Source organism: Fundulus heteroclitus, chromosome 6 (genome assembly GCF_011125445.2).
Source record: "Fundulus heteroclitus isolate FHET01 chromosome 6, MU-UCD_Fhet_4.1, whole genome shotgun sequence".
Lineage (NCBI taxonomy): Eukaryota > Metazoa > Chordata > Actinopteri > Cyprinodontiformes > Fundulidae > Fundulus > Fundulus heteroclitus.
In genome coordinates this window covers 6,185,850-6,210,724 of record NC_046366.1, presented here as the reverse complement: position 1 = coordinate 6,210,724, position 24,875 = coordinate 6,185,850, and the positions used below count along the sequence as shown (strand labels likewise).

The window sequence follows — 24,875 nt, the reverse complement described above, 5'->3', positions numbered from 1 at the left end:
TTTGACTGAAATATCTAAACTTTAGAATGACGGTGTGGGGTAAATAATGCCCCCCCTCTAGCAGAGCATGGACAGCTCACTTCTTTGGCAGCCTTGTTGACAGCACGTTGTTATCAAGGCCTGGTCCTGGTCCCTCCGATGAAGATCCCTCACCGCGACGTCTCTTGCCTCCAGGAAGTCTGGCTCTTCTCCGTCTGCGGCCCAGAAATCTGTTGTGAGACAGAAAGGAATCGGCTTAACGTCGAGATTTGTGCCAAAACATCAACGTCGTCACGGTTTATCAAGCTGGTGCGCACTGACCGTCTGGCAGAGAGCCCGTCTCCTCCAGCTGTCTTCTCCATCTGGATCCTCCGCAGGTGAACACCAAAGCTCGCACCAGGGCCCGGCCGCAGAGCCTCAGCGAGTTTCTTTTCTCCTGAGCCTGAAGGTGTGCGGCGCACAACACGCAGAGCAGAACACCAAGTTGGAGTGACGGTCTCATGTTGCTCCTCTGCAGACGCCTGTCCTGTCCAGCCCTTATATCCAGCGTCCACCAAGCTTCGCTCAGGTCCTTCCTGTGTCAGCGCCTTTCCGTTATCTTTGGAGATCATCTGGTGCTTTCAGCCAGTGGATGTGGCTGCGGTGATTTGGGATATGTGTGGGGGAATCTAGGCTGCTGTAAAGATGACTGATAAGCTGCATTTTCGTAGAGAGAAGAGCTGCGTTACGTCGGAAACGTTGAGGTTTTATTGCCGGGGATTTAGCCGACAGAGACCAAATGGATCGCTTGAGATATCTGTCTGTCAACAAACAGAGGTGATTGCTTTCTACATAGCAACAAAGTGGAATTCACGTGGCTATTAAGAAGAGAGAAAAAAAACTATATGTACAGACACACTTGTCAGATTAAACCATCACTGCGTAGGCCTTTTATCCGCTCTGCCGTGCCGGGATATAGCACGGTGAAAAAGGTATTTACGCACCTTAAACATTTTCATATTTCGTCTTTCTATAACCAAAAACTTAAATGTGTTTTTATGTGGATTTCTGTTCACAAAGTAGAGTGTAATTGTAAGGCAAAGTATAGATGGTTTTCAAAACTTAATAAAAATCATAAAAATATGGCATGCATTTGTATTCGGCCCCCTATACCCTGACACCCTTAATTTAAACAATTAGTTTAAAGCTATACAACTATAGAAACTACCAATATCCTATGTTTTTTTTTTTATCTCACATAGGAAGTTTAATCCATCATCTAAAAAGCAAAGTGTATGGCACAATGCTGCAAAGCTACCAAGATATGTCCGTCCACCTAAACTAACAGAATACCAAGTAGAGCAATAATCAGAGCAGCAAAGAGGCCTATGGTAACTAAGGAGGAGCTGCGGAGATCCACAGCTCAAGTGGGACAATCTGTCAATAGGAAAAGTAGTAGTATGAACTTTTGATACAGCACACAGGCTTAAATCGCAGGCAACCGGACTTTCGTTCAGTTCTTTCTGAAAACATTTCGACACCTATCCAAGAGTCTTTCTTCGTTCCGGTAGCTCACACTTGATCAACCTGTAGTTGGTACGCTGCTGTTTTTAAGGACACGGAGGCCCATCCACCTAAGCGCATTCTAGGCCACATGCCAATCAATGACCCACCGGTCACTGTTCTGGGTCGTTAGAAGATATTGCTTGGTGTGAGTGGAGTACTTGGTCACCTTTTCTTTAAATCTGGTCTTTAAGGAAAAGAGACAGGAGGGAAGCCACTGATACAAGAGAACCGTAAAAGGTTCCTTTTAAAAATGATCTCAAGCTACCTCTGAGACAGAACAAAGATGCAGAGGAGCTCTGGTCTGATGAGACCAAAATTCAACTTTACATCCAAAATGCTATGTGTGGAGGAAAATTAACACAGCTTGTGATCACGTTAATCCCCACATCAACATGATGATGGCAGCATCACAGGCCTACTGAGGGGATGACAGGTAAGCTGAGTTGATGGGAAGGCAATCATGGATAGGTAGCATGTAGAGAGTAAAATACTTGAAGATAAATGTATTTACAATTTGCAATAATACAGAAGCAATTGAAACACAAAGGACTTTATTACAAATGCAGAGAAAATTTTATTTCGGGGAGCAAATTCTCAAAACGTTGATTCTTTTAATGCACTAAAACCTTATATCTAAAACTAGATTTCTTACTCCTAGATTTTGGATTTTTTTTTTAAAGTTATCGGACAATACTGGATTTAATTTTATCACACCCAGCAGTAGTGTCCAGACTCTGGCCACTTATCTCAGAGTACCTGATCTGCGTACTGTACCAAACACATTTACTTGTCAGGTGGACGCTCGTTATGGGAGATTCAAAATTAGCGTTTTAAGGCATTTACTCTTTACATAGTGGTTTACCTGCAGAAGAAAAGCTGAATTTAATAACTTTATAATGAAGCCCACATCTCTGATTTCAGGTAATTAAAAACAATGTTGACACAAAACATTTCACACTCTGTTACAGCTGTGGGAACGGTCGGCTCCAAAAAACAGTGAAAACAAAGATATCAGTCATTAAATCCGCTGTTCTTAACGTTTTAGCGTTGCAGTTGTTGATATTGAGGCGGTGGGCGGAGCTTCACATCCGGGAACCAGTGGTGACCTATGACGTCACCCTGCAGGATCGCAAACATGGCGGAGGTAAGAAAGTGAAATAAATAGTCGGAAAAAAAATGTTTTTCATATTGCGTGATAGTCTGTTCTGCCGAAAGCGCGCGTAGTGTCTGCGTTTGAACGGGTTTAAAGCAACCCGAAGAAGAGCCTACTGGCTCGCTGGAGGGCAGCCATTTCTCTGGAGTCCAGAATGTTTAGTAAACTTCGGATTTAGCTAGGATTAGCTGCGCTAGCCCCGACGGACCGTAGATAGCTGCGGTGTTTATTACTTCGCGGTTTCGTAAGGATATTTATCCTTGCGTGGATTTTTTTTTAAAATGGGCATTTGCTTATTTTTTTACAGTTGTTTGCGCGTTTGGGAACAATTTCCTTTGTTGGCTGTAAACGGCCAGCTAAACTTGGGCGCCTTAGCAGAATTCTATGAAGGAGAAACAACTAGCTTACAACTTGTATTGAAGTTAGCAAGTTGAGAAAATGAACCCCGTTAGCGGCTGTCTGTCAGAAAAAAAAAACAACAACTCCGGGGCTTAATGCGGGCTATAAACGCCATTGGATTTAAAATAAAATCTATCCTTGGTGACATTCTGCTGGATACTAGTCGTTCTGCTCGCAGGAAGCGGTCACGGTAGCCTTTGTTTCGTGTCTCAATGAGCCGCAGTGAGCTTTGGGAGCGCAGCGCCAGGCGCGCTTTTCCCCATTCCGCGCACCTCCCACTGCCAGAGTAAAACCTGGGGGCGAGTCTTCCCGGCGGCTTTATTTGGAGACTGTAACACACATTGTTGTGATCTAAGGCTGCGGGTTTTTTTTAGTTTGTTTATGGGGGAAAATCAAGACTGGAGCTTCTCTATAGACTACAGCCCTGAAGAACAATTATATCAGACTAGTTATAGTCAGACGGCTAAACTTTGTGTAGAATCTCAGTGTTTAAAACCAGTGATCCGTGGAACTACACGGCACGATTTAAACATGGCGCTGAACATAATTATTTTTGAAAACCTAGCCTCTACAGGCACTGTGAGGGGCAGATATATCTGTTGTAATAAAGCCTAAATAAGATCAACTGCAGCTTATTTGCTTTGCTCTTTTACTTGCCCTTCTGCCTTCACTTGTAAACATCCTCAGCTAACAGAGTTTCTCTGCATGAACGACAACCTGTCCGGGGAAGAGCGTTGTTCTCTCCAACTACCCGTTAAACCTTAAATATGTTGCTCACTAATTGCAGAAAAGGTCAGATTTTTCCCTTTGGCCTTTATGTCAAGCATAGAATTAGTTAATCCTGGTCACCAGCGATTCTGCAACCTATCTTTAATGATAATAGTATTAGATTTTTGGCTACATTTTCCTTTTTACGTCATAAAAGTGTCTCCACAGCAGTCCCAGCGTCTGTGGATCTCAGTCACTAGGATCTATAATATCAGCTGTGGGCAGTGAAGGTCCATCCAAGTGACCAAACACATTACTGGAATGTCATTGAAACGGTTTATTCCACAAAATGTTGAAGCCAAGCAGTCATTTGCGATTGCTCTTCTGTACATATTGAAATTGCCGTGACATCTGCGGTTTGATGCAATTGAGCCTCCGTAAATACGATTATTAGCTTGATGGCAAAGCTGTTTATGGGGGTATTATTTGGTTATGGATATTCTGCTTGGTCCGCATGTCTGCTTGTTTGTGTCTAAAACCCGGTCCTGTATATTTGTGGGTGTATTTCTCTTTTTTTGTCTTCCTAACTTAATGCCGTCTCCTGTTTTTCAGCCCTCCCTCGGGAATTCGAGCCCAGGTAGCTTATTTTTTTTTGTTTCTGTGTTGGGTCCTTTTTGAATGGCAACATTTCAATCCTAATAAGCATTTATATTAACACTTATAATTAATATCTAATTTTAAAACTTTTTATTTGCAAATGAGTACCTGTCATAATTCCTGATTTGATCTGCTGTCTTATACAGCCGTGACATGTTGCGTTTAGTTTCAGGTTGAGGTTTTTATTTAACTACGATGTGTTCCAGGAGGCTCAGCAGGTTCCGATGACCATGATTTTGATCCTTCAGCTGACATGCTTGTTCACGACTTTGACGATGAACGTACCCTGGAGGAGGAGGAAATGCTAGAGGCGACAGATGAGACCAATTCCAACGAGATTGAAGACCTAGCACGGGTTTGTGAAGCTCGTCACTCATTTTTAGTTTAGTTAATCGTCTATTTCCAGTTTCATCTTAGTTTTGAATCCTGAACATAGGTTCTGGAATTGAAAAACTCTTGATTAACTATTGATATGTTCTAGTTAAGGTTCCTGCAGGGTCTTAAGGCGAGGCAAGTTTATTTATATAGCGCTTTTCAGTAACAAGACGATTGAAAGTGCGTAAGAAGTCTACAAATGTCTAAAATATGGAACTGTAAATGTATTGCCTTAAAGGGTCTTAAAAACAACCAGATATTCATCCAAGGTCATATTTATCAATCTTTCTCTCTCTCTCTCTGTTTCTGTCTCTATTGTTCATCTTATACGTGGTTATATTTTGAAGGCTACCTGATTCTCTTCCTTCCGACTTCTTGATTGAATGAAAATCTATTTAAATCTAGATCTGCCAGATTTTATAATATAGCGTAACTTAGTTCACTTTTAATTTTATTACATTTGGCATCCGCTTCTGATTCATTCATGGGGTTTATCTAGCAACAAAAATGTGTTTTCAAAGAATAAAGCAGCCATCTGTTTTCACAGATGGAGGCAGGAAGGTGTTTTATTTCCAATAGACAGACTTTTGGTGATTTGCGACAATCAAAGCAAACTGTATCTTTGTAGGACCATTCATACTTGTTGAGAACATGCTGCATTGAGCTTTAATGTTTATAATAATCAATTAAACAGATGTGATCATTCTTATATTTGTATATTGAAAGTAATCAGGGTACCACGTGTAATTAATAAATGCGCCTTTTCTGTTAACACACATCAGAAAAGGACACATTTATCCTGCTCTGCGTACCTGTCCACAGACTCATGTCTGCCTTTTAGTGGGAGCATAGAGACAGAAATAGCTCAGGGTGCTATCTGGTACGGCTAATAAAGGCTATTAATTTTAATAAAATGAACCGTGAACACGCATAGATGTATAATAATTTACTACATACACACAGGACACAGCTGGTGTCTTATGAAAGGAAATCTGTAGCAGTAAAAAAGTGTTGTTAAAACAACAAGGACATAACAATCAGTTGTACTTATCAGCCATGAGATCCATTAAAGCTGAGATTGGTGCTGGAGGGGATGAGCTCAGACGTTTATGTAGACATTATAGTGTTGAGTTGGGAGGATTGCTTCGCTTAAGAAGATAACTGTTTTATTGATTTTAATTCTGAGCTAATTTAAGCTTTTTTATTTAATAAAACTCAATCTTCTTTGATAAATAAATTAATTAAAAACAATGAAACATTTCCTTGCTAAAATGTCTGGGATCATTTGAGGTTTTCTGGTTTTCTCATAATGGTCTTAAAAGGCTTTATAAAAGTCTTAGATTTAACTTAAGAACCCTTTCTAGTTCTCTCTCTGATTCACTAATTGTGAATTGACTGGTTTTATGTCACTAACGTTCCTTCTGGTCTGTGCTGCCTGCAGAACACCGCTGTTATGTTTTAATTAATAATAATGCTAATATATAGCACAAACTTCATTACTGACAAAATGTTGAAGTTGGCAAATAGATCAAATTGGTGTTTAACGTATTTTTTTATGCAGAGTTTTTATAGACTGTCGTGCTGCTCATTAAACTGAGATTTAACCATAAATGATGTCTGCGGCAGCATTTGGATTTTACATCACATAGTTTTCTGAGCTTTATTAAAAAAAAAACTTCCATTGTTTTAGTAACAATATTTCAATTTCACAGGAGGGGGAGATGCCCATAGATGAGCTGCTGAGTCTCTATGGTTATGGGAGTAGATCACCTGCAGAGGAAGAGGAGGAGGAAGATGAAGAACCAGAGGAAGAGGACGAGGAGGAAGAGGATGAAGAAGAGGACCTTGATCATGATGAAAGCAGTAGAAGCACCGGGGAGCTGAAGAAAAACGAGGTATGCTGGCATTTTAGTGGACGGCCCTGACTCTACATGTTTAACCTCTACCTGAAAAACTGAAAAATAAATCATTAACGTTCTGACACGGATACAGTTAGAACTGTTCTAAGGCGTTATCTGAGGGTGAGATTCCCTGCAGTGGAAATCATGTTCTATAAATGTTCTCTCCACTTCAGCCATAGTATTTCCATCTTATCCTTCCTGTCTAAACAGGTCCTGCTAATAATGCACCAATCAATCAACCAGGGGTCAATATTGAGAGTTTTTCCCCTGATCAGCTCTCGCTTGTGATCAGCAAATTAAATACCAAACAAGATTTTTTTTAGATGCACCGTGGAAACATCTGGATGCCGTAATCGGCTCATCTTCAGGTTAATTGGCCCTGAGCTGAACTACTAATGGCTTTTTTTCTGATCAGTGGATGCTCTGCATGCTGATCACCTGACTGCTACCAGGCCACAGGAATGACGGCTCTGGTCAGTGTAGAGGCTGAGGAAAGAGGAGTCCAAGTTAACTGTTCTAGGGATTTGTGAGGCTTTTTAAAATTAGTTAAGGTTATTAAAGAAGAAATCTACTGAATGTCAGCAGTTTACTGCTGCTGGGTTACAGAGAGAGACCAAGACAACAGGAGGTAACGGGAAGGTTAAATGCATTACAGACAAGCTGGCCTGTTTTTAGCCTCTTTTATGGAACCTGCTGGATTTCAAAATGTTTTAGGAACCTCAGGGTTAAAGGTCATCAACACATTTATATGGCACTTTGAGCTGGATGGTGAGAACACTCCTCCCTACCACATATAGAAAATTATGAAGACAAAGAACTACTTTGCCAGCAAAGTATTTATTTTTTCCAAATATTCACACAAAGCTTGTTTCCCGTTTGTTTGCTTGTTTCTATTTGATGTAAACCCTGCAGTCTGCTGCTGGGTTTGGTTGCAAGATAATTTGAACTTGGACTTATTGATCGGCATCAGTCACATCTCCTAATGCCATAGCAACGCCCCTCTGAGACGCACGACAAATCCATATTACACAGACCCACGTGCACACGCTTGCACAATGCTGGGAACATTAAACCTTAGGCAGGAAGACGTCACACATGGAGGGACAAAGGAGTGAGTTGACACAGAGCCTAATGAGCTGCTGAACAATGCGGAGCTCCTAACCGCCCTGACTTACAGCTGTGATCACCTCATTCAGTCTCAATGCAAACAGTAAAGGATTATCCTGCTACATTTGGAGTCATAAAAGACAGCATTTAAAAGCATTTTATAAATGCTACTGCTGCTTCACATCTATAGAAATAAGCTATTTAATTTAAAATGAATTATCAAAACAAGACTACAGAAAAGCTATTTCTCTTCCAAACACTTAAAGGCTTCAACCTCCTGATCTTTAGCAGAAAGCCATTGTGCTGCAGCTGGTTGGTACACTACAGCGCCACCTGCTGGTGACTTGAGGCGCGTGTTTGGTTACTTTTATTACAGTGTTATGAACTTTGATTTATTTTTTATTCAAAGCCAGTGCACTAATTGTTTAATAATCCTATTGTTAGGCCATAAATACACAGTTCATTGAAAATAGGTATCAGACCCTTATAGGTTGTGGGTAATAAACGGTAATAAGCGATTACTGAGCTGAGCATGGGAAGCTCAACACAGTTTAAAATGATAAGTCTGTGATCATTTAGTTTTAAAATGGTTACACCCTGTTTACAACCACTACTCTCTCTCAGACGTGTGTAACGTTGACTCTGCTCTACAAATGAATAACTCACCACATAAAGACTAAAACCATAATTTGGATGGAGGGTAATTGTAGTTCTCTAGAAATTGGAATTGGTTAAAACTGGTTAGAAATTGTCTCCAAACTCTGATCTGGGCGTCTGTTATTCCAGTTCTTTAAATGCAATAAGACTGAAAACCTCAAGAAGTTTCAGTAGATCTCCAACATGAGTAATGCTGTTGCTTTTTAGCGGTCCAGCCGTATTACATAATGTAACGTTTCTTCTCAAGCAGCTTTTATGATAATTGTTGTTCTATTTTAAGAGCAGTATATTTAAGACTGCGTGTTCTCCTTTGTTATTTCAATAAATACCGCATAACGTTGTGATAAAAGTCCATATTTTCTGTCCCTACGTTAGGGACAAGTTCTCTGGTGCAAAACGTTTTCTGTTGAATGCTTCTGTAATGTTGGTGTATTTTTTTAGGGTGAAGATTTCAAGACTTCGTCGGAGCCAGGCAGCGACTCTCAGACCACCTCTGATGGCCGCACACGCTCAGTCCGATCACTTGGCACAGCAGAACTTATTCGCCCTCAGAAACTCAAGTACTTTGAAAGTAAGAGCTCCGTCTTCCTGTTTTTTTTTTTTCTGCTGCTCTGTATTGATGCAACGATATCTGGGTATGGCTGCATTTCAAAGCAGGGACTTGTGATTTAGCTGGCTAACCATCATGATGTGTCTCAGGTAATCATGATGTAGAAGAGGAGTCAGAAGAAGACGAGGACTATGTTCCCTCTGAAGACTGGAAGAAGGTAGGCAAGCTATTTTCACCTCTGTGCTCAGATTATAGGCCTACTAGGACAAAAAGTCTTATTTGTGCATCGGTTTTAATCAGGGATGTAAAAGATGAGAGGTCTCATTTAGAAAACATGGTTTGGGGTCTATACTAAAATTTTGCTTACATCCAAAATGACCATGTGCACGCACACCAGCACACAATTTTCCTTTTATATCCCAGCTGCACCAGAACATCTTTGTTCCTGGTTCCGCCTCAGGTTCTGCCCTCTGCATGCCCAGATTCAACCATAAATGGTTGACGGTGTTAAAATGATCCAGCTGATGAATGAATTATTTCATTGTTAACAATAGCAACCATGGAGAAAAGAACAAAGGGAGTGAAAAATGTCCCATAAAGGCCTTTATTAAATGTGTAAATAGGAGGTAAAAGCCCAGATGTTGTCCACATTAAAAGGATTGTTAAAAAGTCAAGCTTACTGCTGTCTGAAGCGTCGGTGACATTTCATCACATGCTCCGTGTTGAAATTCCTCTTGTCTGGGAGGAGGCTGTGTGTCCGGATGGTCAGGAGCGATGAGGGTTTCCTCCCACTGATGAAGAGTATGTGTTGATGTGTTACACGTAACCCATGGTGATCAGCAGGGAGAGGAACGCGATGCTAGAAAACCCAGATGAAATGTCCTGTGGACTTTGATTTAATATTTAAGTTGGCTTATGGGCATTTTTTTTAAAATTAATTTGAAAGGTCCTTATGTACACTTACATATGTATTATTAAGAGTGATAACACTGCTGCTTTCAACGCTTATGATAAAGTTGGTCTGTGATTAAAGTCTGATATGGAGTAAAATTCAACATCTAAGGGGAATCATGATGCAGTTTGGCTGCAATTCAGCACTTTACCATCAGCGTCGCCACCTACCCCCGTCCCCATAACGGTCGCACGCCTGGGTCAGCGTTAGCGTGGCGGACCACACATTCTCATGTCACTTTTTTCATAATAGATCACAATGTTTGTCTGGAAAGTGACCCACGCGATATTTAGTCCCCGATTTGTGCCTACCCAAGCTTTCTAGATGAGGCTCCAGGAATGGATCCGTTTGTTTTGATGGAACAATAGTCGTCCATGAATGTTCATGACCAGAACCGTGTTGTTTCCAACAGGAGATCATGGTGGGCTCTATGTATCAGGCAGAGACTCCTGCTGGCTTGTGTAAATATAAAGAAAACGAGAAAGGTGAGTCGCACTGTGAAACATTTAAGTGTTATGTGAAGTTCCTGCTGATGTGACATTTATCTTTTAACCTTTTTATTGATTCTAATTTGCGGTGCAGTCTATGAAAATGACGACCAGCTGTTGTGGAACCCCGACTGTGTCCCTGAGGGAAAGGTAGTGGAGTTCTTGACGGAGGCGTCGAGGCGAACCGGAGAGGAGAAAGGAGTGGATGCGATCCCAGAAGGCTCTCATATCAAAGACAATGAGCAGGTGAAGCCAAGCAGCCTGCAGCTTGATACGCAGCAGTCAGGCCTAAAATCAGCCCGGCTGCTGGGCCCAATGAGCAAAATGACACGCACCAGTGCACACTAGCTATCTGTACTTCTCTGTCCAACTCACGTAAATTCTTACATTTTTCCTGCTTCAAACACATCCAACTTTAAGGCTAACATGTTTGCTTGTTGCCTAATGCGGTGGCGTAAAACAATGATTTAGTCAGCCACCGATTGTGCAGCTTCTCCTACTCAGAAAGATTATCATCATCATAGGTACACTTCAGTTAGGAGAGAGAAAAGGAGAAAAAAACAGGATTTTCAAAGAATGAATTTGTAAATGATGGTGGAAAATAAGTGTTTGGTCACCAGCAAACAAGCAAGATGTGTGACCGCCACAGACCTGTAACTTCTTTAAGAAGCTGGTATCAGGATACAGAGATCTTCACTGTTGTTCCCTTCACCTGTCACTGGTCATAATGTTATGCCGGATTGGTTTCAACGACACAGAGCTTGAGGGCCATTTCTTTGTCCAAATGATCGATTTGCATTTTGATTGTTTTCTGTAGGCTCTGTATGAACTGGTGAAATGTGACTTTGACACGGAGGAAGCTCTGAGGAGACTGAGGTTCAACGTGAAAGCAGCTCGAGGTGAGCGCCGCCTCCACGCTGTCATGGTGATAGGCTGGAAACCGCCGCTCCAAACGTAAAAAAGACAACTCCCAGACATTTGTTCCGCTTTATTGCTTTGATATTTTGAATAATGTAAGTCATCATAGGTATTCTGCTGTTTCCTGCCCCCAGCAAGACTCCCTCCCAGTTTAGTTCCAGCTAAAGTTGTGGCTCATTTCATTTCCTGCTGCCACATTATCAGTCCTCTCTGTACAGATGGGTAGAGATAAAGTAGTAAGGGATCTTTGATCCTTCCTCCTCACTACACTCCTCAATCCTGCCTCTGGCCGTCTTCTCTTGAGCATAAGACGGCCGTGGTAGAGGGCTGCTTCTGGGTCCGGTGAACCAGTTCTGTGTCAACAGGGCCGTATGTTTCAGATCATTGTGGCTTTGAAAGGCCCCGTGATGACCTATCTTCACTTTATGGTTAGAGCTCACTGGATTCCCTTCTAATTTATCCTGATATTAACAAAATGAATATAAAATCATGCACTCTACAATGTAAACATTAGATAAACAACGTGGCTCACAGCATTAACAGTGGGTCTGGTATTCTTTTCTCCACAATCATCCTTTGTTTGACTCCAGACTCACCTGGAGAGGATGATGAAGAAACTGAAAGGTGCTGGAGCAGAATGATGGGGTTGAAGCCTCCTCACAAACACTGAGCCGATCCGTAGATAGCGCTTTGGGTTATTGTCTTTTTTCGGTTCTCTGATGAGCTTTTTAATCTCCTTCACCATTCGGTCCACTCTACGCGGCGGCACTAAGCGCTGCTAGCCTTAACCTGTCCTGAATCTCAGTGCTGAATGGGACTGAGGTGTAATGTGTGGAAAGCGATGCATTTTGAGGTGCGCCTGGTTCCCGTTTAACACTCACAATGTCTTCAACAGAGGAGATTTCTGTTTGGACTGAAGAGGAATGTAGAAACTTTGAAACAGGACTACGAGCTTATGGGAAAGACTTTCATTTAATACAGGCCAACAAGGTGAGACACGTTTTTCTATCATTTATCAGTCACAGCATATACAATTTAATTTAAGAAATTTATACCACTGTTATTTTTTACTTATAATGGAAAGATTTTTAAATACTGTGGACTTTTTTTTATAATTCTTTTTAATGACAGATCCAATTTTCTACTAAGAAAATGTTTTTCTCTGTAGATGTTTTGAGTTTTCTCCAGGTTCTAATTCCTAATCTGTCTTGTGTTTTACTTGTACCAATACTGCCTCTCCGGATGATTGTAATAATGGTGCCTTTATTTCTACCGATTGAAATCTTTCAGGTGAGAACTAGGTCTGTAGGAGAATGTGTGGCCTTTTATTACATGTGGAAGAAGTCTGAGCGTTATGATTTCTTTGCACAGCAAACCAGACTTGGAAAAAGGAAATACAACCTTCACCCCGGTGTCACGTAAGTCTTCTTTCAGAGGCGACGAGTAAACGCGCAAATAGGAGCTGAAACGTTTTTCTCCGGTCTAGATTTTCTCCTAATGATATGAAATTTAGTGGTTTAAAATGTAAATGCCAAGAAGCTTCCTCGTTAATTGCTAAATGTTAACTTTAGAAAAAGTGGTATGGTAAATGTGAAGCATTAATTAATCAGTTCCTGAAGAGATGCATTAAATTTCTTTTGAAATTGCAGCGTATATTATCAGGAGTTTCTGTGATGGACCAACACAAAGTAGTGCGATAGGATTCACGGTTTTCATTTCTTTGCAAATAAAAACCTAAAAAGTGAGCTGTACATTTGGATTCAGCTGCCTTTGAGCAAAAACATCATAGAACGGCCTGTTGGTGCAGTTGGAGCTGCAGGTCTTCTGGGATACCAGCTCTACATCTAGAGCAGGAGAGGCGAAGGCACCGCTCTTCCTCCTGTCCTGTGCAGCTCCCAGAGACTTGACTCATTGCTCATGGCTCTCAGTTTAACTGCAATTTTGGAATATCTTACTTGAACAAAATGTAATTTGGGGAAAAAAAACCTTTTGCCTGCGCTGGCCTTCTTTACCCAGCGGTGTCGCATCCGCAGTTCTGTCATCCTTATTGCTGTTACTTCAGGTGACAATGATCTTAAAGCAGAAGAAGCTATCAACTCATAGCCAACAGAACAAAAAACAATCTCTGCCTCATCTGCTGAGATCCATTTTAAAACAGATTTTGCCAGATTGAGTCACAATTAAGGTCACAGTAAGGCAAGTCTGTTAATAACCCCGTTATTCTTCTAAGACCTGTGTGGGAGTAATTCACATGCTGTGTTCAGGGGGAGAAGCAGTGTTCGTTCTACTTGTAGGCCCAAAAGCTTCATTTTGGTATAATCTGTGTTGAGCATCTTCTTCCTCATGTGTGCTTTCTGTGGCTTGTGGCAAACTTTGAACAGGGTTAGTTTTTGTTTTATTTAAACTATACATTTCTTCAGGCCTTCTCCATAAAGACCAGATATGTGGGGAGCAGGACTAATAGTTCTCCTGTCAGCCTGACCTCTGACCTCTGATGTATTGTAGTGGAGAACAAGGAACTCAATACAAATGTACAGCACTCTTCTCAGGCTTTTACTTGTATTAAAGCATATATTATGCTGTTTCCATTTCTTAATTATTCACTACTTTAAGTTGGTCTGTTGGGGGGAAAAAAGTGGCAGTAAAATACATTGAAGTTTGTGGTTTTATTGTTAGAAAATGTGATCAAGTTTAAGGGATAGCGATACGTTCTCAGGCTTGGTGAAAGGTAACGAGCGCCACAGCTCGTTACCTTCAACATACGAAGCCCAGCGTTGGAATATGTAGCAGCCGCCTGCGGTCAGTCAGGTGTGTGTAAGGCTCGTGTGCTGGTGTGTTGCAGGGACTACATGGACAGATTACTGGATGAGACAGAGAGCGTGACATCCAGCAGGGCAGCATCGCCCCCGCCCACCACCTCCAGCAGCAGCGCCAGCCACTCTGAGAGGGAAGACAGCAGCAGTCAGAACGGTGAGGGGAGAACCCACAGGGACGTCAGGCTTACTTAGAACACAGGGGAGGATAATAGATAATAGATTCAGGAGGAGACCAGGTGGGGGGGTCGGAGAAAACAAAGAGTCTTAGTTCTGACCACTAGTGTCGTAAAGATTTCAGAGATTACAAACTGGTTTTAAAAGAATCTCTGACGAATAATCCAGTCCAAGTAGGATTTCTGGAAGTAGTTTGCTTCTCTAAAGTGATAGATTGAAAACAATTAGTACTAATTAGTAAAAGTAGGAATTAGTAATATATTCAACAATGTTTTAATTCAGTTATCAAACATAATTTAATTTTTTTATTACTATATCAGTGCTATTTTTACACCATTCTTGCCTTCTTGGATTGAGTACAGCTCTATAGCGTAGTGAATAAAAGGGGCTAAGTACTGTGGCTCTGTGGGAAGAGCCGTCGTTTTGTAATGGGAAGATTGTGGGTTTAATTCCAGCTTCCTCCAGTCACATGTGGATGTGCCCATGAGCAAGGCTCTTAATCCCAAATTGTCATGAGTGTCTGTGTTTTTCTGAATGTGATTGGCTGAATATGGCGCTAGTGTAAAGCGCTCTGAGTGCTCGGTATGACCAGAAAAGTGATCAATAAATTCAGTCCATTTACCAGTTCTAATAATGTTTATTTTGTAGAATGAGTTACAAATATTAGGTTAAAGAATATCAGTGTCCAGATAAAAGCCTGCTGTGGTTCAGTGCTTCACTGTTGGCGGGATGAATTCACGTCATCGTTAGTTTGACGACTTTTCTGCCTCGTCCAGTCCGGCCTAGAAACCTTATCTCACTTGAAAAATCCTGAATAACCCCTTTAATGATGAAAAAGTTTCATTCTTTGTGAATTGCTTTTGTGTTTTTCTTACACAATACTTTAGGGCTCTTAAATGTGTTTTAGCGATTCTTAAGTTCAACGTTACATCATTTTCTCCACCAGTTTACCTAGTGTTTTACTATTAAACCAAGAGACTGGTTTAGATTACTGAAAAACCAGTGAAACATCCCTTTATAGATGCACGCGTGATGAAGCGTGTGCCCCCTCCTCCTCAGAACAACAAAATCTAAACGTATTGTTCTTCGACAGGTGTTGCAGCTCATCCAGGGGAGCCGTCTCAGTTGCCCGACACGAGTCAAGTCAAGCCTGAGAGCGTTCAGTCCAACGGTCCCTCTCATCCAGAAGCAGACGCTCCTCCTTCGGTCCCAGACAGCAACTCTAACGGCTGCAGCCAAGTCGGCGCGGCCAACCACGACACAAACGGCTCTCTGGAGCTTCTGCTAGACCACAAAACCACACCAGCAGCAGCAGCAGCAGCAGCAGCGGCACAGGACAGACCAGCCAAAAGGTGCAGGACTGAGGCAGAGCCTTTGGGCCAAAGCGAGGTGGATCCACCCAGAACACATGAAGACTAGAGGCTTCCGGTCCGGCGTTGTTGACTAAAACACGCCGTTTTGGGGGCGACGGGGTTCGTTTTTTCCAGTTTCTCCATAAATGGCTAGTTTAGAGGAGCAGAGTGTGAGGAAGATGAAGCTCTGTTGAGCTGTGAGCACAGAACCTCTTAAAAAAGTACTCACTTCAGGAAGTCCAAAGGTCGATGGAAACCCTCGCCAACCAAAACCACCCGCCCCCCCACGCGACTGCCTGCTCCACAACAAAGATCATATCCTAACAGACCCATCTGCTCCATTCCGATTTTGGAGACTTGTCAAAATTTTGCCAAGAATTTTTCTTTTTTTTCTATTTGTACTTAAAAAAAAAAACAAATCATCTGTGATATTTTTCTACACAAGAGATATTTATATTTTCTAACCAAAAATAAAAAGATCTAATGGTCGGCTGTTGCTGTTCAAGCCATGCGTTTGTTGTTGATGGAGGGAGGGAGGAGCTGGCGCCGTCTCCGGCTCACTGTAGTTGCACTTTGATTGTACGTTCCTCCCGGCTGAGGAGTGAAGCCGACAGAACTCTCTGCCACAGCGGCTGGTCTGAGCGCGCTGAATAAGCCCACGGGTCCGTCCCCCTGCAGGTTTGTTTGTGAAAAGCAGCTGACATCAGTGATGTCCCTGTATTATCATGTAGATCTCTGTATTTTTGAATTCTTCATAGTCGACGCTTTGCCTCAACGCTTTGTTTTCACCCGTCAGAATGCTTGAGACCCCCCCCTCATGTAAAGTTTGTATAGACTTCTTATTCTGCCATTTATTTCCTTTCCTCTCAAGTGGTCACGTTGCTTTTTTGTGTTCTTCCTTGTACGCCGCGCTTATTTTTCCCCCTGACAAACCTGTTTCCTAATTATTTCCTGATGGACGTAATAAAAAAAGAATTAGCCATTCTTCTTTCCCCTGCGTGGTCTGAAAGTTTCTGGTTCCCATCTTTTAGTTGAAAATGGAATCCCTCCTGAGTGGAGCTGCGCCGCTCAGCGTTTCGTGGACCATTTTCAGGAAATAGGAGCAACATTCAAAATGTTTGTTTTCTGGCTATCCTGCTGATCGCGCCCGTTAGCTCTGTCTCCTTTTGACCGGTATTGGGGTTTTGGGACATCAGAGGTCACCTGCTCTAAATGAGCGAGGTGGGATGTACGTACGCTGGAGTTGGGACAGGTAAGATGGGACGCAACGTTAAAGAGGTAAAAACATGAAAGGACTCTAAATGAGTGGTAAAAGACGGGTCACACTGAGATATTCCAGTCTACAGGTAATAAAAGCACCAAAGGCTTTTTCCAGTTCAAGTATGGACAAAACAGTTTGATGACTATGTTGACTAAAAAAGAAAAAAGGACTGCACTACTGCGATAAGCTGAGTCATGATTTAGCACGGGATCCATTTTTACACCTAACTTTGTAATCAGAGTTTTTTTCATAAGGAGCTAGTGTAAACAAGACTTCGTCTCAATCTTTTTTTTTTTTCCGTCTACAATCTGAGCGCCATCTACCTCCTGTTGCCATGGTTAATGCAGCTAGCATCGCAAAAACAACTTGTGTATTCCTTTGTAGGCTGCAGATCCTTAACGCTGAGGTTTCCAGATCCAGCACGTAGCGTGGTATGCTGAGGTTAGAGGTCAACAGGATAAAACTTTGGTGTTCTCCTGTCAGCCTTCCTGTTATCCACTTTGAAGCCGTACTCTTTTCCTCTTAAAGTAGCTTCCCACGTCTCTGGCTTCATTTTGAAACGCCTCGCTGATACTGTAACCAGTTAGCCTTCAGTCTTGTGTTGCTCAGCAAAACCATCCGCACTGAAGAGTGTTGGGATGACTGCAGTCTCTTAGGACGGGTGGCATATTCGCTGATCACAGAAAGATCGGATTTCTGAGTTTGCAACCATCGATCAACCTGAACCAATAGTTTCAGTGTTGGCAGACTGAACAGACGTCAAAGTGTAGCAGGGAGGTTACATTCAGATGTAGTTTATCAGTGCTGATTTATAGTTGTTTTTTTTTCTCAAATCTAATAGATGTTTAATTGTAGAACATTTTAGAAGTCATCTTTTGAGTTCCAAAATAGTATCTAAACAGAATAAAAAGCTCTGGATTCTAATTTGTTTTTTAAATGCATACCACAGATACGATACGCAGACTTGTAATTTGAATGTTAAAATATTTATTGGTTTCCTGTATCAACAAGTACATTTAATGGCTTATTTATTCAGGTAACCACATCTTTTAAAATTATAAAATAATTCTGATTATAAAAAATAGCATTTTTATGATTACAGATGGAATGGCTAAAGAATCCCATCTCCACGGCTGGTAAAACCTTGCTAAGGAAGTTCACATCATAATACAGAGCTTTAAGACAACGGCAAACTTTAAAAGTCGGATGACTTCTCCTCAAAGTGCAGACGTGCCGGTACCAGCGGGCGATCATCGTTCTTCCCCTTCAGTGGGATCGGACTCCAGGATTTATGCCTTTTCTGTGCAATAAGAAGGGAAAAAACAAGGTTAGGTAGAGATACTTTCAAACAAAGAGCCCCTTCACACTGGACTAAGAGGGACCGGAAGGCCTTAAAAAGGTAGTGATGGCGAGCTCTGGTCCGTGTGTAATAAACTGTGAAAGGGTTGAAGCATAAATAACGCTGACAAAGTTGTTGTCAGTTTAGCTATTCATCCCAGGCACACACAGCCAAATAGAAATATGGATCCTAGCATGGGCTAGTTTGTCATATTAAATCCAGCAAAGTCTTTGTCAGGAATGTGACTACTTTTGCAAGGCACTGTAAGTGGTTTGGAACATAATCGGGTCTTAATCCAGTGTGAGGTGGATGTAGAGGAGGAAAAATAAGCATTTAAGACTACAGTCAGGATTAGGATTCCTGGTATTTAAAACCTTTCTTACTGGTTTGTTCCTGTGTGAAGATGATTTTGGAGTACACCAGGCTCCCAGCAATGCTGTTGGAGACAAAGAACAAAATGCGAAACTAGTGTCACCCAGAGCTGAGGCACGCTGTTCACGACCATCATCAATATAACTCGCCAGTCTCTGGCAACCCATCAGCCGAGCTCCAGTTCTGTCCCGACGGCGTCAGCGTGCTCCTCCTGCAGACAAACCCAAACGACTGCATCTGTACGGCCCATTACCTGATATTCAGACCTAGGAAGTTCAGCCAGGTGAATATGTAGTCTCCACCGAACACCATCCCGATGTACGTCACCAGGATGTTCTGGGGGGAAGATCGCAAGAAGTGCTTCATTTCCTGCATGCATCAGAGAGAGCGTCGGCAAAGGGAAGGGTCTCACCTTGATGCAGCCTATAATGGAGGTGGTGAGCGCCGAGTTGCACTGCGTGCACAGCATGATGGAGTACATTAAAATGAAGCTGCATGGACACACGAGAAGAAAATGAAGCAACACTGAGCCCCACATGGTGTATGTATGAAATAACAGGGTTATCTACGTTACCCCATCACACAGGAGAGCACAAACTGCACAACAAACAGCCGGTCAGCCCAGCCTTCGAACTCCAGGCCCTGTTCCCAAAACACACACACACACACACACAGCAATGACATGTGACAGCCAGCTTTAACGAGGATGACAGAATCACAGAAAAGACTGAAAAGTGGCTGAAGTTTTACTGAAGACTTTTTGAACAAACAGCAGCACGGAAGGTGCGGACCACAGCGCTGTCACTAGTTGATTTCACTTCTAAATGCTGCCAAATGTAAGAAAGGTGTGTTTGTAACTGAAAAATCCGGCTGACTGACGAGCTGATCCGCTGTATGATTTTCCTGTTGCAGCCCAGATAGCTACCTCCCTTTGTTTTTCGGTGCCACTGTGTTGAATCGTGCTGCCAGGTTAAAGCCTTTGGTCAGCTTGGCCTCGCCTGTCCCACACCCTGCAACACAAATACTTCCAGCAGCCATCATTATGGCTGGGGCTCCCAATAGCCCCATTTCCACTACCCTTGTTAAACCGATCCAGGCTGAGCTCGGAATGAGCTTGGATCAGTTAACCAAGCCGAGCTTGGTTCTGACGACCGTTTACACATCACGCTAGCACGGTTCCTTGGTTTCCTCGCCTCCTAGTGACGATCTGCGGTACTGCTGCTCTCTGGGTTTGAAGGCGGAAATCAAGCTAATCAAAATGGCGGCGCCCGTAACATTCAGGAAGTTATGCTTGATTATTATTGTGATATATCGTTGTTTGCGGACAGTCAGGCGAAGAAGGCAACTTTTGGTGAATTTATTTGACAGAGTCGGCTTTTGGGAAGTGGATGAGACAAACAAACGTCTAATAAGGATTTACAGACGCAGGAAACAACGACAGACGTTTAGGTTCATCACACTGCTAATCAGAATCATCACTGGAAATCGTGTGTAGGGAAGCTAGTATTATTATGAATGTCTGAAATGTCAGCTGGCTGTAAGGAGATGATGCGGTCTGCTCATGCGCTTATTGTTATCAGAGAACCGGGCCAGAGAAAAACTGAGCCGAGCCCACATCTGGAACTGGTCTGCATTTAGCGCGGTCCGGTTGTGTCTGGCTCGGTTCAGTTCAGTTTGCATTCCATTTACACTCAATAGTTATTTCGGTTACCGAACTCGGACTGGTCTCGGCACGGTTAAAAGGGGGAGTGTAAACGGGGTGATAGACACCTTGATCCATTATTATGGCTGCTGGAAGTATTTGTAGGGCTGCTTAGGTTCCCACAAGCCACTGCTTAAGGGGCCCTAAGCAGCAGCTTAGCTTGCTTATTCCTTGGGCTTGCGCTTGTACAGGTTTAAAAATTCAAACTTGTGCACTCCTTCCTTTCTTTTGCATTTCTTTCAATTTATTGCAATATTCCACCCTGGAAACAGATTTGTTTTTGCAGAGAGGCTCGTATAAATCAGCCGCTCATGTCCGCAAGCTTCTGACAGGAGCAGTGCAAAGCAATTTGTGTCTGCTCACCTACCGCCTGCAAGTCTCCAGAGTAATACGCGTATGCCAGCGTGGGGAAAACCATGATCAAAGCATTGTAGTACAGCAGCCCGTATTTGCCGAGCTCCTGTGAGGACACAACCACATCTCTTTCAGCTTTCTCGTCGGCAAGGCTCAGAGCTTCCAGATCTGCGGCCGCTGACCTTTGAGTCCAGTTTCTGCTTCACAAAAGCTCCACTAGCTGCTGTCAGGACGTTGTTCAGCATGATGAAGACGTACCCTTCCAGATCAAACGCCAGGTCGGCGCTGCAGGGGACACAGCGTAGCGCGGCAGAGAGTGAGACCCGCGCTCGGCACACGCAGCGTGAAACGTCTGTTGAGGCTGCGTAGAGCCGTCTCACCTTGCAGCGATAAAAGCCCCAAAGATCATGGTGAATACGGTCATCTTTATGGACGCAGAGAAGGTCTTCCTGCACAGGCAGGGATTAGAATCTGTCTTTAACGGGAAACATTCTGGAAAAAAAAATAAAAAATGTGCAGAGGTTTGACTTACTTCAGGAGGAGCCCCTCAAACACCATTGTGAGAACAATGCTGAACCTCCTCAGAACGGTGAACATGGGCAAGCTAAGGCGGCGACAAGTAAACGCCTCACATTAGAAAACAAGAAGACTGGCTTATGTATGACGCACTGATTGGGGCTAACAAGCTCTCACTTGAGTCGCTGGGTCCCAAAAAGGCCAGAGATCTGATTCCCAACATACAGCAGGGGCAGAGGGAACATCTGGAAGGACAGACCTGGTGTCAGCTGCACGCCATCGTCTCCACGTTGCTTTGCTATCCTCCGAAAAAAAAAAACGATTCTCTCCTCACCTTGCCTGGTATGGTCGAGTCCAGATCCGGGAAGGAGACGACACCCACCATCTTCCCCGCCCTCAGGACCACTATGGTGGCCAGCATCTGCAGCGGTCAGTGCAGACGGAGGCAGTAAGCGGGGGCTATGCCACGACATAAGCAGGAAAGCGTTGTCTTAGGAGAGACTTACCTGGCCAATCCCAACGCATGTTGATGATGGGAACCTGTAAAACCCAGAGGGGGTCAGAAACATGCGCTCACGCTGACATTTGCTTCAGAGCTGTGGATCAATCATCACGTAGAGCTAAGATTGAAAGTATCGTGCAAAAACATTTTTTTTCCCCACATTTTATTACAACCAAAATCTGCAAACTAGATTATTGGGACTTTGGTTTAACACAGTTTAATTTTTTTGGCTTTTGCTTTCACAAAGAAAAACCTGAAAAGTTTATTTAGCCCCCCTCCCTTTTTTTCTTTTAGCACATCAGTGTCAAACCATGCTGTAGAGCAGGGGTCTTCAACAGGGGGTCCGCGACCCCTAGGGGGTCCGCGGAGGTACTGCATGGGGGTCGCGAAAGTTTTGGTTGATTAGACATTTTTTTTATACCCCCCCCCTGCAATTTTTTTCCACTAATTGAAATGTCTTTAAATACACATTAACATGAATTCAACACACTGTAGTAAACAGATAAATGGAGGCAGAAGATGTCTTTCAGTCATCAATGCAGCTTTTGATCTTGGCAGGTATCAGTTTATTGTGTTATGTTATGTTTATAAATGGCAGTGGCATGGCCACCCTACTCACTGTGCCTCGCACATGTTTAAAATAAAAACATGAATATATGAACCTGTGTATTATTTGAGTATCTTAGTATTGAATGCACAATAACAAGGTACATTTACACATGGCACTATAGGACCAGTTTGATATAACACAATTTTATAAAATATATATAATTAGGGGGTCCCCGCTCCATCTCGTCATCAGTTTGGGGGTCCTTGGCCTGGAAAACGTTGAAGACCCGTGCTGTAGAGCACCATAACACATCTGCCATGGAGTGATTTCCACTCCCACTGGTGCAGCCTGCGCTTAGAAGACTCTACTAACATGAATTTGACTGGTCAGTTCATAAAAGGGCAAAAACACCGTGAAAATGTTTCCTGGTAAAGTAAACCTGAAGATGTTTGCACTGAAACAATATGCAGCTGATCGTTCTGGATAATCTCTAATCAAGCTGCAAAGTCTGCAAAACAATATCAGTCTTGGACGGAAACCTAAAAGGGAAAGCAGAAGTTTGGTAACAACTTGTTCTACTTTGTAGGTTTTTTTTTTTTTTTTTTTTTTTTTTTTTAGAAAACTTTTTTTTTAGTTATGATTCAGCGATGCTTCCTGGTTGTTCACATTAAATACCAGAGTAACCGCAGGTCCCTTCTCACATCCTCTGCCCGGTAGCCTGCTGCCCTTGCGCCTACTTTGCGCTCCTGTTTGAACTTTGCTCCTTTACCTGTAGCTGGTGAGGACGCTTTTGTTGACGACAACGATCAGAAACGAGCTGACTCCGTAAAAGGCCGCGGCTAGCAGTTTAACAAACACCGTGGAGGTGTCTCCAGATGTTTCCCTCTGGACTCCGGGGCTGGGTGAGGATGCGCCCTCAGCCGACGGGCCGCCGCTGCCGCGCTCCTTTCTGCGTCCGTGGAGCTCAGCCATAGCTTACGTAACGAGCGTAAAGGTAATCGAGGCAGAAGCCTTCCCGTCCTGCCGCACATGCGCACAACAGCTGGCGGGGAAAAAAATTGAAACGGACTGTAAATACATGCACTGCTGTCTGTTCTCCTCCTTGAGGAACAGCGCTGTCACTGTTCTCAAACTGTGGTGCAAGCCCTCTCGCTCAATTCTGGGATACGTAAAATAAATACAAGCTTTTATATGTAGCGAATAGTGTGTCTGAATGTTGCTTTATGCATAAAACAACCAGGACAAAACTTGAACTTGGGAATATCACACCAAAAAATAAGTAAACCGTGTTAACTTTAAACATCAAAATTTCTACTTTTCAGTAAAAAGGGTAAACAATTCAGGAAGATTAAACCAAAAACTAAGAGACTCAAAAACAGTTTAATTGCCAAAGCTGTGGGCTATCACCTCCTGGCCCTGATGAGAACCAATAAACCACCAGCCCAGTTCATTGTCTACGACATGTTTATAAACATGCTGCTGGTTCCCCAGGTTCTTGATCCGACTGAGCACAACATTTCACGATCAGACTGAAATGTATTTGGATAAAAAAAAAAACGAATGGGATTGTACCGTTTATATGGGCACAATCATCTGGTCATAATGTGCGCCCATATGCACCTGGCTAATGTCTATCTGCACACTTTTAGTTTCTCTGGGAGTGTTTGTCTGGACATCCATTCAAACTGTTGTTTTTCTTTGACTTGAAGATGAAAGATAAAATAAAATTGGTATTGTCTACTTGCACTTTAACTTCTCCAGGAATGTTTATCTAATAGTCATAATTGCAAAGTATTTTTTTTTACACCTTTCTGTCAATTGTATGCTGTCTTTTTGACTTAAGTATATCTATGAACTTGAACATTTAAGTTTCAGCCAATATTTGCACACTTTTCAACCTCTCAGGTAGTGTTTAGTCTGATAAATTTGTGCAATTGCACAGTAATTTACATCATTCTGCAAAATGCCTGCTGTCTTTTTTGACTCCAATCTCAGATTCTGGGGACTATGCATATGCTTTTAGCTTCTCAGGAGGTGTCATCAGTGCAGTCAGCTATCTGAACATTATGTCTAGCTTGTGTCTGTGTTTTGTGTCAATATGTGCATTCTGAACTGGTGTTTCACCAAAATGTCATCATGGTTATATAACAAAGATTCTTGAAATAGATTGCATAATTTCAACGGATCTTACATTTCCAATAATTGTGAAACTTTATTTTGACAAACTGAAAAAGTTCAGCTGCTATTATAAGTTTTTAAAAGGCTGAAAAATACTGATACATGGGAAAACTTAGTATTTACTTTGGCAATTATTCTAAAACATCAAAAAGTGAGAAGCACCTGTTCAGATGTTGATACAGGATTCCTACCCAGTTTGGAAAAAGTCTTAAATCAGATGGATTGTGACCTCTGTATTTTTCAGGTCTGGAAAAATATTTGTAGATCCCGACTTAATTGTCTTTCGTTTACCTTTTCCTCAAGTCCTCCCTCCTTTCATTCCTCCCTTGTCACCTACCTAATCATTCCATGACCTTTTTTTTTATTAACT

At 42.5% G+C, this 24,875-nt stretch overlaps 3 protein-coding genes across 6 annotated transcripts; 1 reads left to right on the top strand and 2 right to left on the bottom strand.

The window, feature by feature from the left end:
• Window positions 1–39: 39 nt before the first annotated feature.
• On the bottom strand, window positions 40–529 carry LOC105925225 (relaxin-3-like). The gene is made up of 2 exons (XM_012860956.3): window positions 301–529; window positions 40–209 (listed from the first exon to the last, which is right to left on the bottom strand). Exons 1-2 carry the CDS (start codon window positions 479–481, stop codon window positions 58–60), a joined length of 333 nt encoding a protein of 110 aa, XP_012716410.1. The 5' UTR covers window positions 482–529; the 3' UTR covers window positions 40–57.
• Window positions 530–2,600: 2,071 nt separating this feature from the next.
• On the top strand, window positions 2,601–16,722 carry mier1b (mesoderm induction early response 1b, transcriptional regulator). Of its 3 annotated transcripts, none has more exons than XM_012861055.3 (13): window positions 2,601–2,668; window positions 4,397–4,421; window positions 4,648–4,796; window positions 6,529–6,711; window positions 8,923–9,052; window positions 9,181–9,248; window positions 10,396–10,468; window positions 10,566–10,717; window positions 11,289–11,370; window positions 12,285–12,379; window positions 12,761–12,807; window positions 14,232–14,359; window positions 15,473–16,722. In XM_012861055.3, exons 1-13 carry the CDS (start codon window positions 2,633–2,635, stop codon window positions 15,796–15,798), a joined length of 1,494 nt encoding a protein of 497 aa, XP_012716509.3. In that variant the 5' UTR covers window positions 2,601–2,632; the 3' UTR covers window positions 15,799–16,722. The 3 variants fall into 3 exon arrangements, with proteins under 3 accessions (XP_012716509.3, XP_012716508.2, XP_012716510.3); XM_012861054.3 differs by having other exon boundaries at window positions 12,680–12,807; XM_012861056.3 differs by having other exon boundaries at window positions 2,647–2,668; window positions 4,690–4,796; window positions 12,680–12,807.
• A 1,237-nt stretch (window positions 16,723–17,959) lies between these two features.
• On the bottom strand, window positions 17,960–23,374 carry LOC105925263 (UDP-N-acetylglucosamine/UDP-glucose/GDP-mannose transporter). Of its 2 annotated transcripts, XM_012861012.3 has the most exons (13): window positions 23,097–23,373; window positions 21,782–21,815; window positions 21,610–21,696; window positions 21,453–21,520; window positions 21,292–21,363; window positions 21,140–21,208; window positions 20,942–21,044; window positions 20,773–20,865; window positions 19,278–19,345; window positions 19,116–19,194; window positions 18,957–19,039; window positions 18,715–18,767; window positions 17,960–18,292 (listed from the first exon to the last, which is right to left on the bottom strand). In XM_012861012.3, the coding sequence occupies exons 1-13, from the start codon at window positions 23,297–23,299 to the stop codon at window positions 18,282–18,284; spliced, it is 1,023 nt and encodes a 340-aa protein (XP_012716466.2). In that variant the 5' UTR covers window positions 23,300–23,373; the 3' UTR covers window positions 17,960–18,281. The 2 variants fall into 2 exon arrangements, with proteins under 2 accessions (XP_012716466.2, XP_035993822.1); XM_036137929.1 differs by lacking the exon at window positions 20,773–20,865 and having other exon boundaries at window positions 23,097–23,374.
• Window positions 23,375–24,875: the final 1,501 nt, after the last annotated feature.

Coding starts and splice junctions, on each gene's coding strand:
- mier1b (XM_012861054.3), top strand. CDS start 2,633: ATGACGTCACCCTGCAGGATCGCAAACATGGCGGAG. Junction 2,669..4,396: donor GGATCGCAAACATGGCGGAG/GTAAGAAAGTGA, acceptor CCTGTTTTTCAG/CCCTCCCTCGGGAATTCGAG. Junction 9,249..10,395: donor CCTCTGAAGACTGGAAGAAG/GTAGGCAAGCTA, acceptor TGTTTCCAACAG/GAGATCATGGTGGGCTCTAT.
- LOC105925263 (XM_012861012.3), bottom strand. CDS start 23,299: ATGGCTGAGCTCCACGGACGCAGAAAGGAGCGCGGCAGCGGCGGCCCG. Junction 21,697..21,781: donor CATGCGTTGGGATTGGCCAG/GTAAGTCTCTCC, acceptor TGACCGCTGCAG/ATGCTGGCCACCATAGTGGT. Junction 20,866..20,941: donor AGCAGAAACTGGACTCAAAG/GTCAGCGGCCGC, acceptor GTGTCCTCACAG/GAGCTCGGCAAATACGGGCT.
- LOC105925225 (XM_012860956.3), bottom strand. CDS start 481: ATGAGACCGTCACTCCAACTTGGTGTTCTGCTCTGCGTGTTGTGCGCC. Junction 210..300: donor GACGGGCTCTCTGCCAGACG/GTCAGTGCGCAC, acceptor GTCTCACAACAG/ATTTCTGGGCCGCAGACGGA.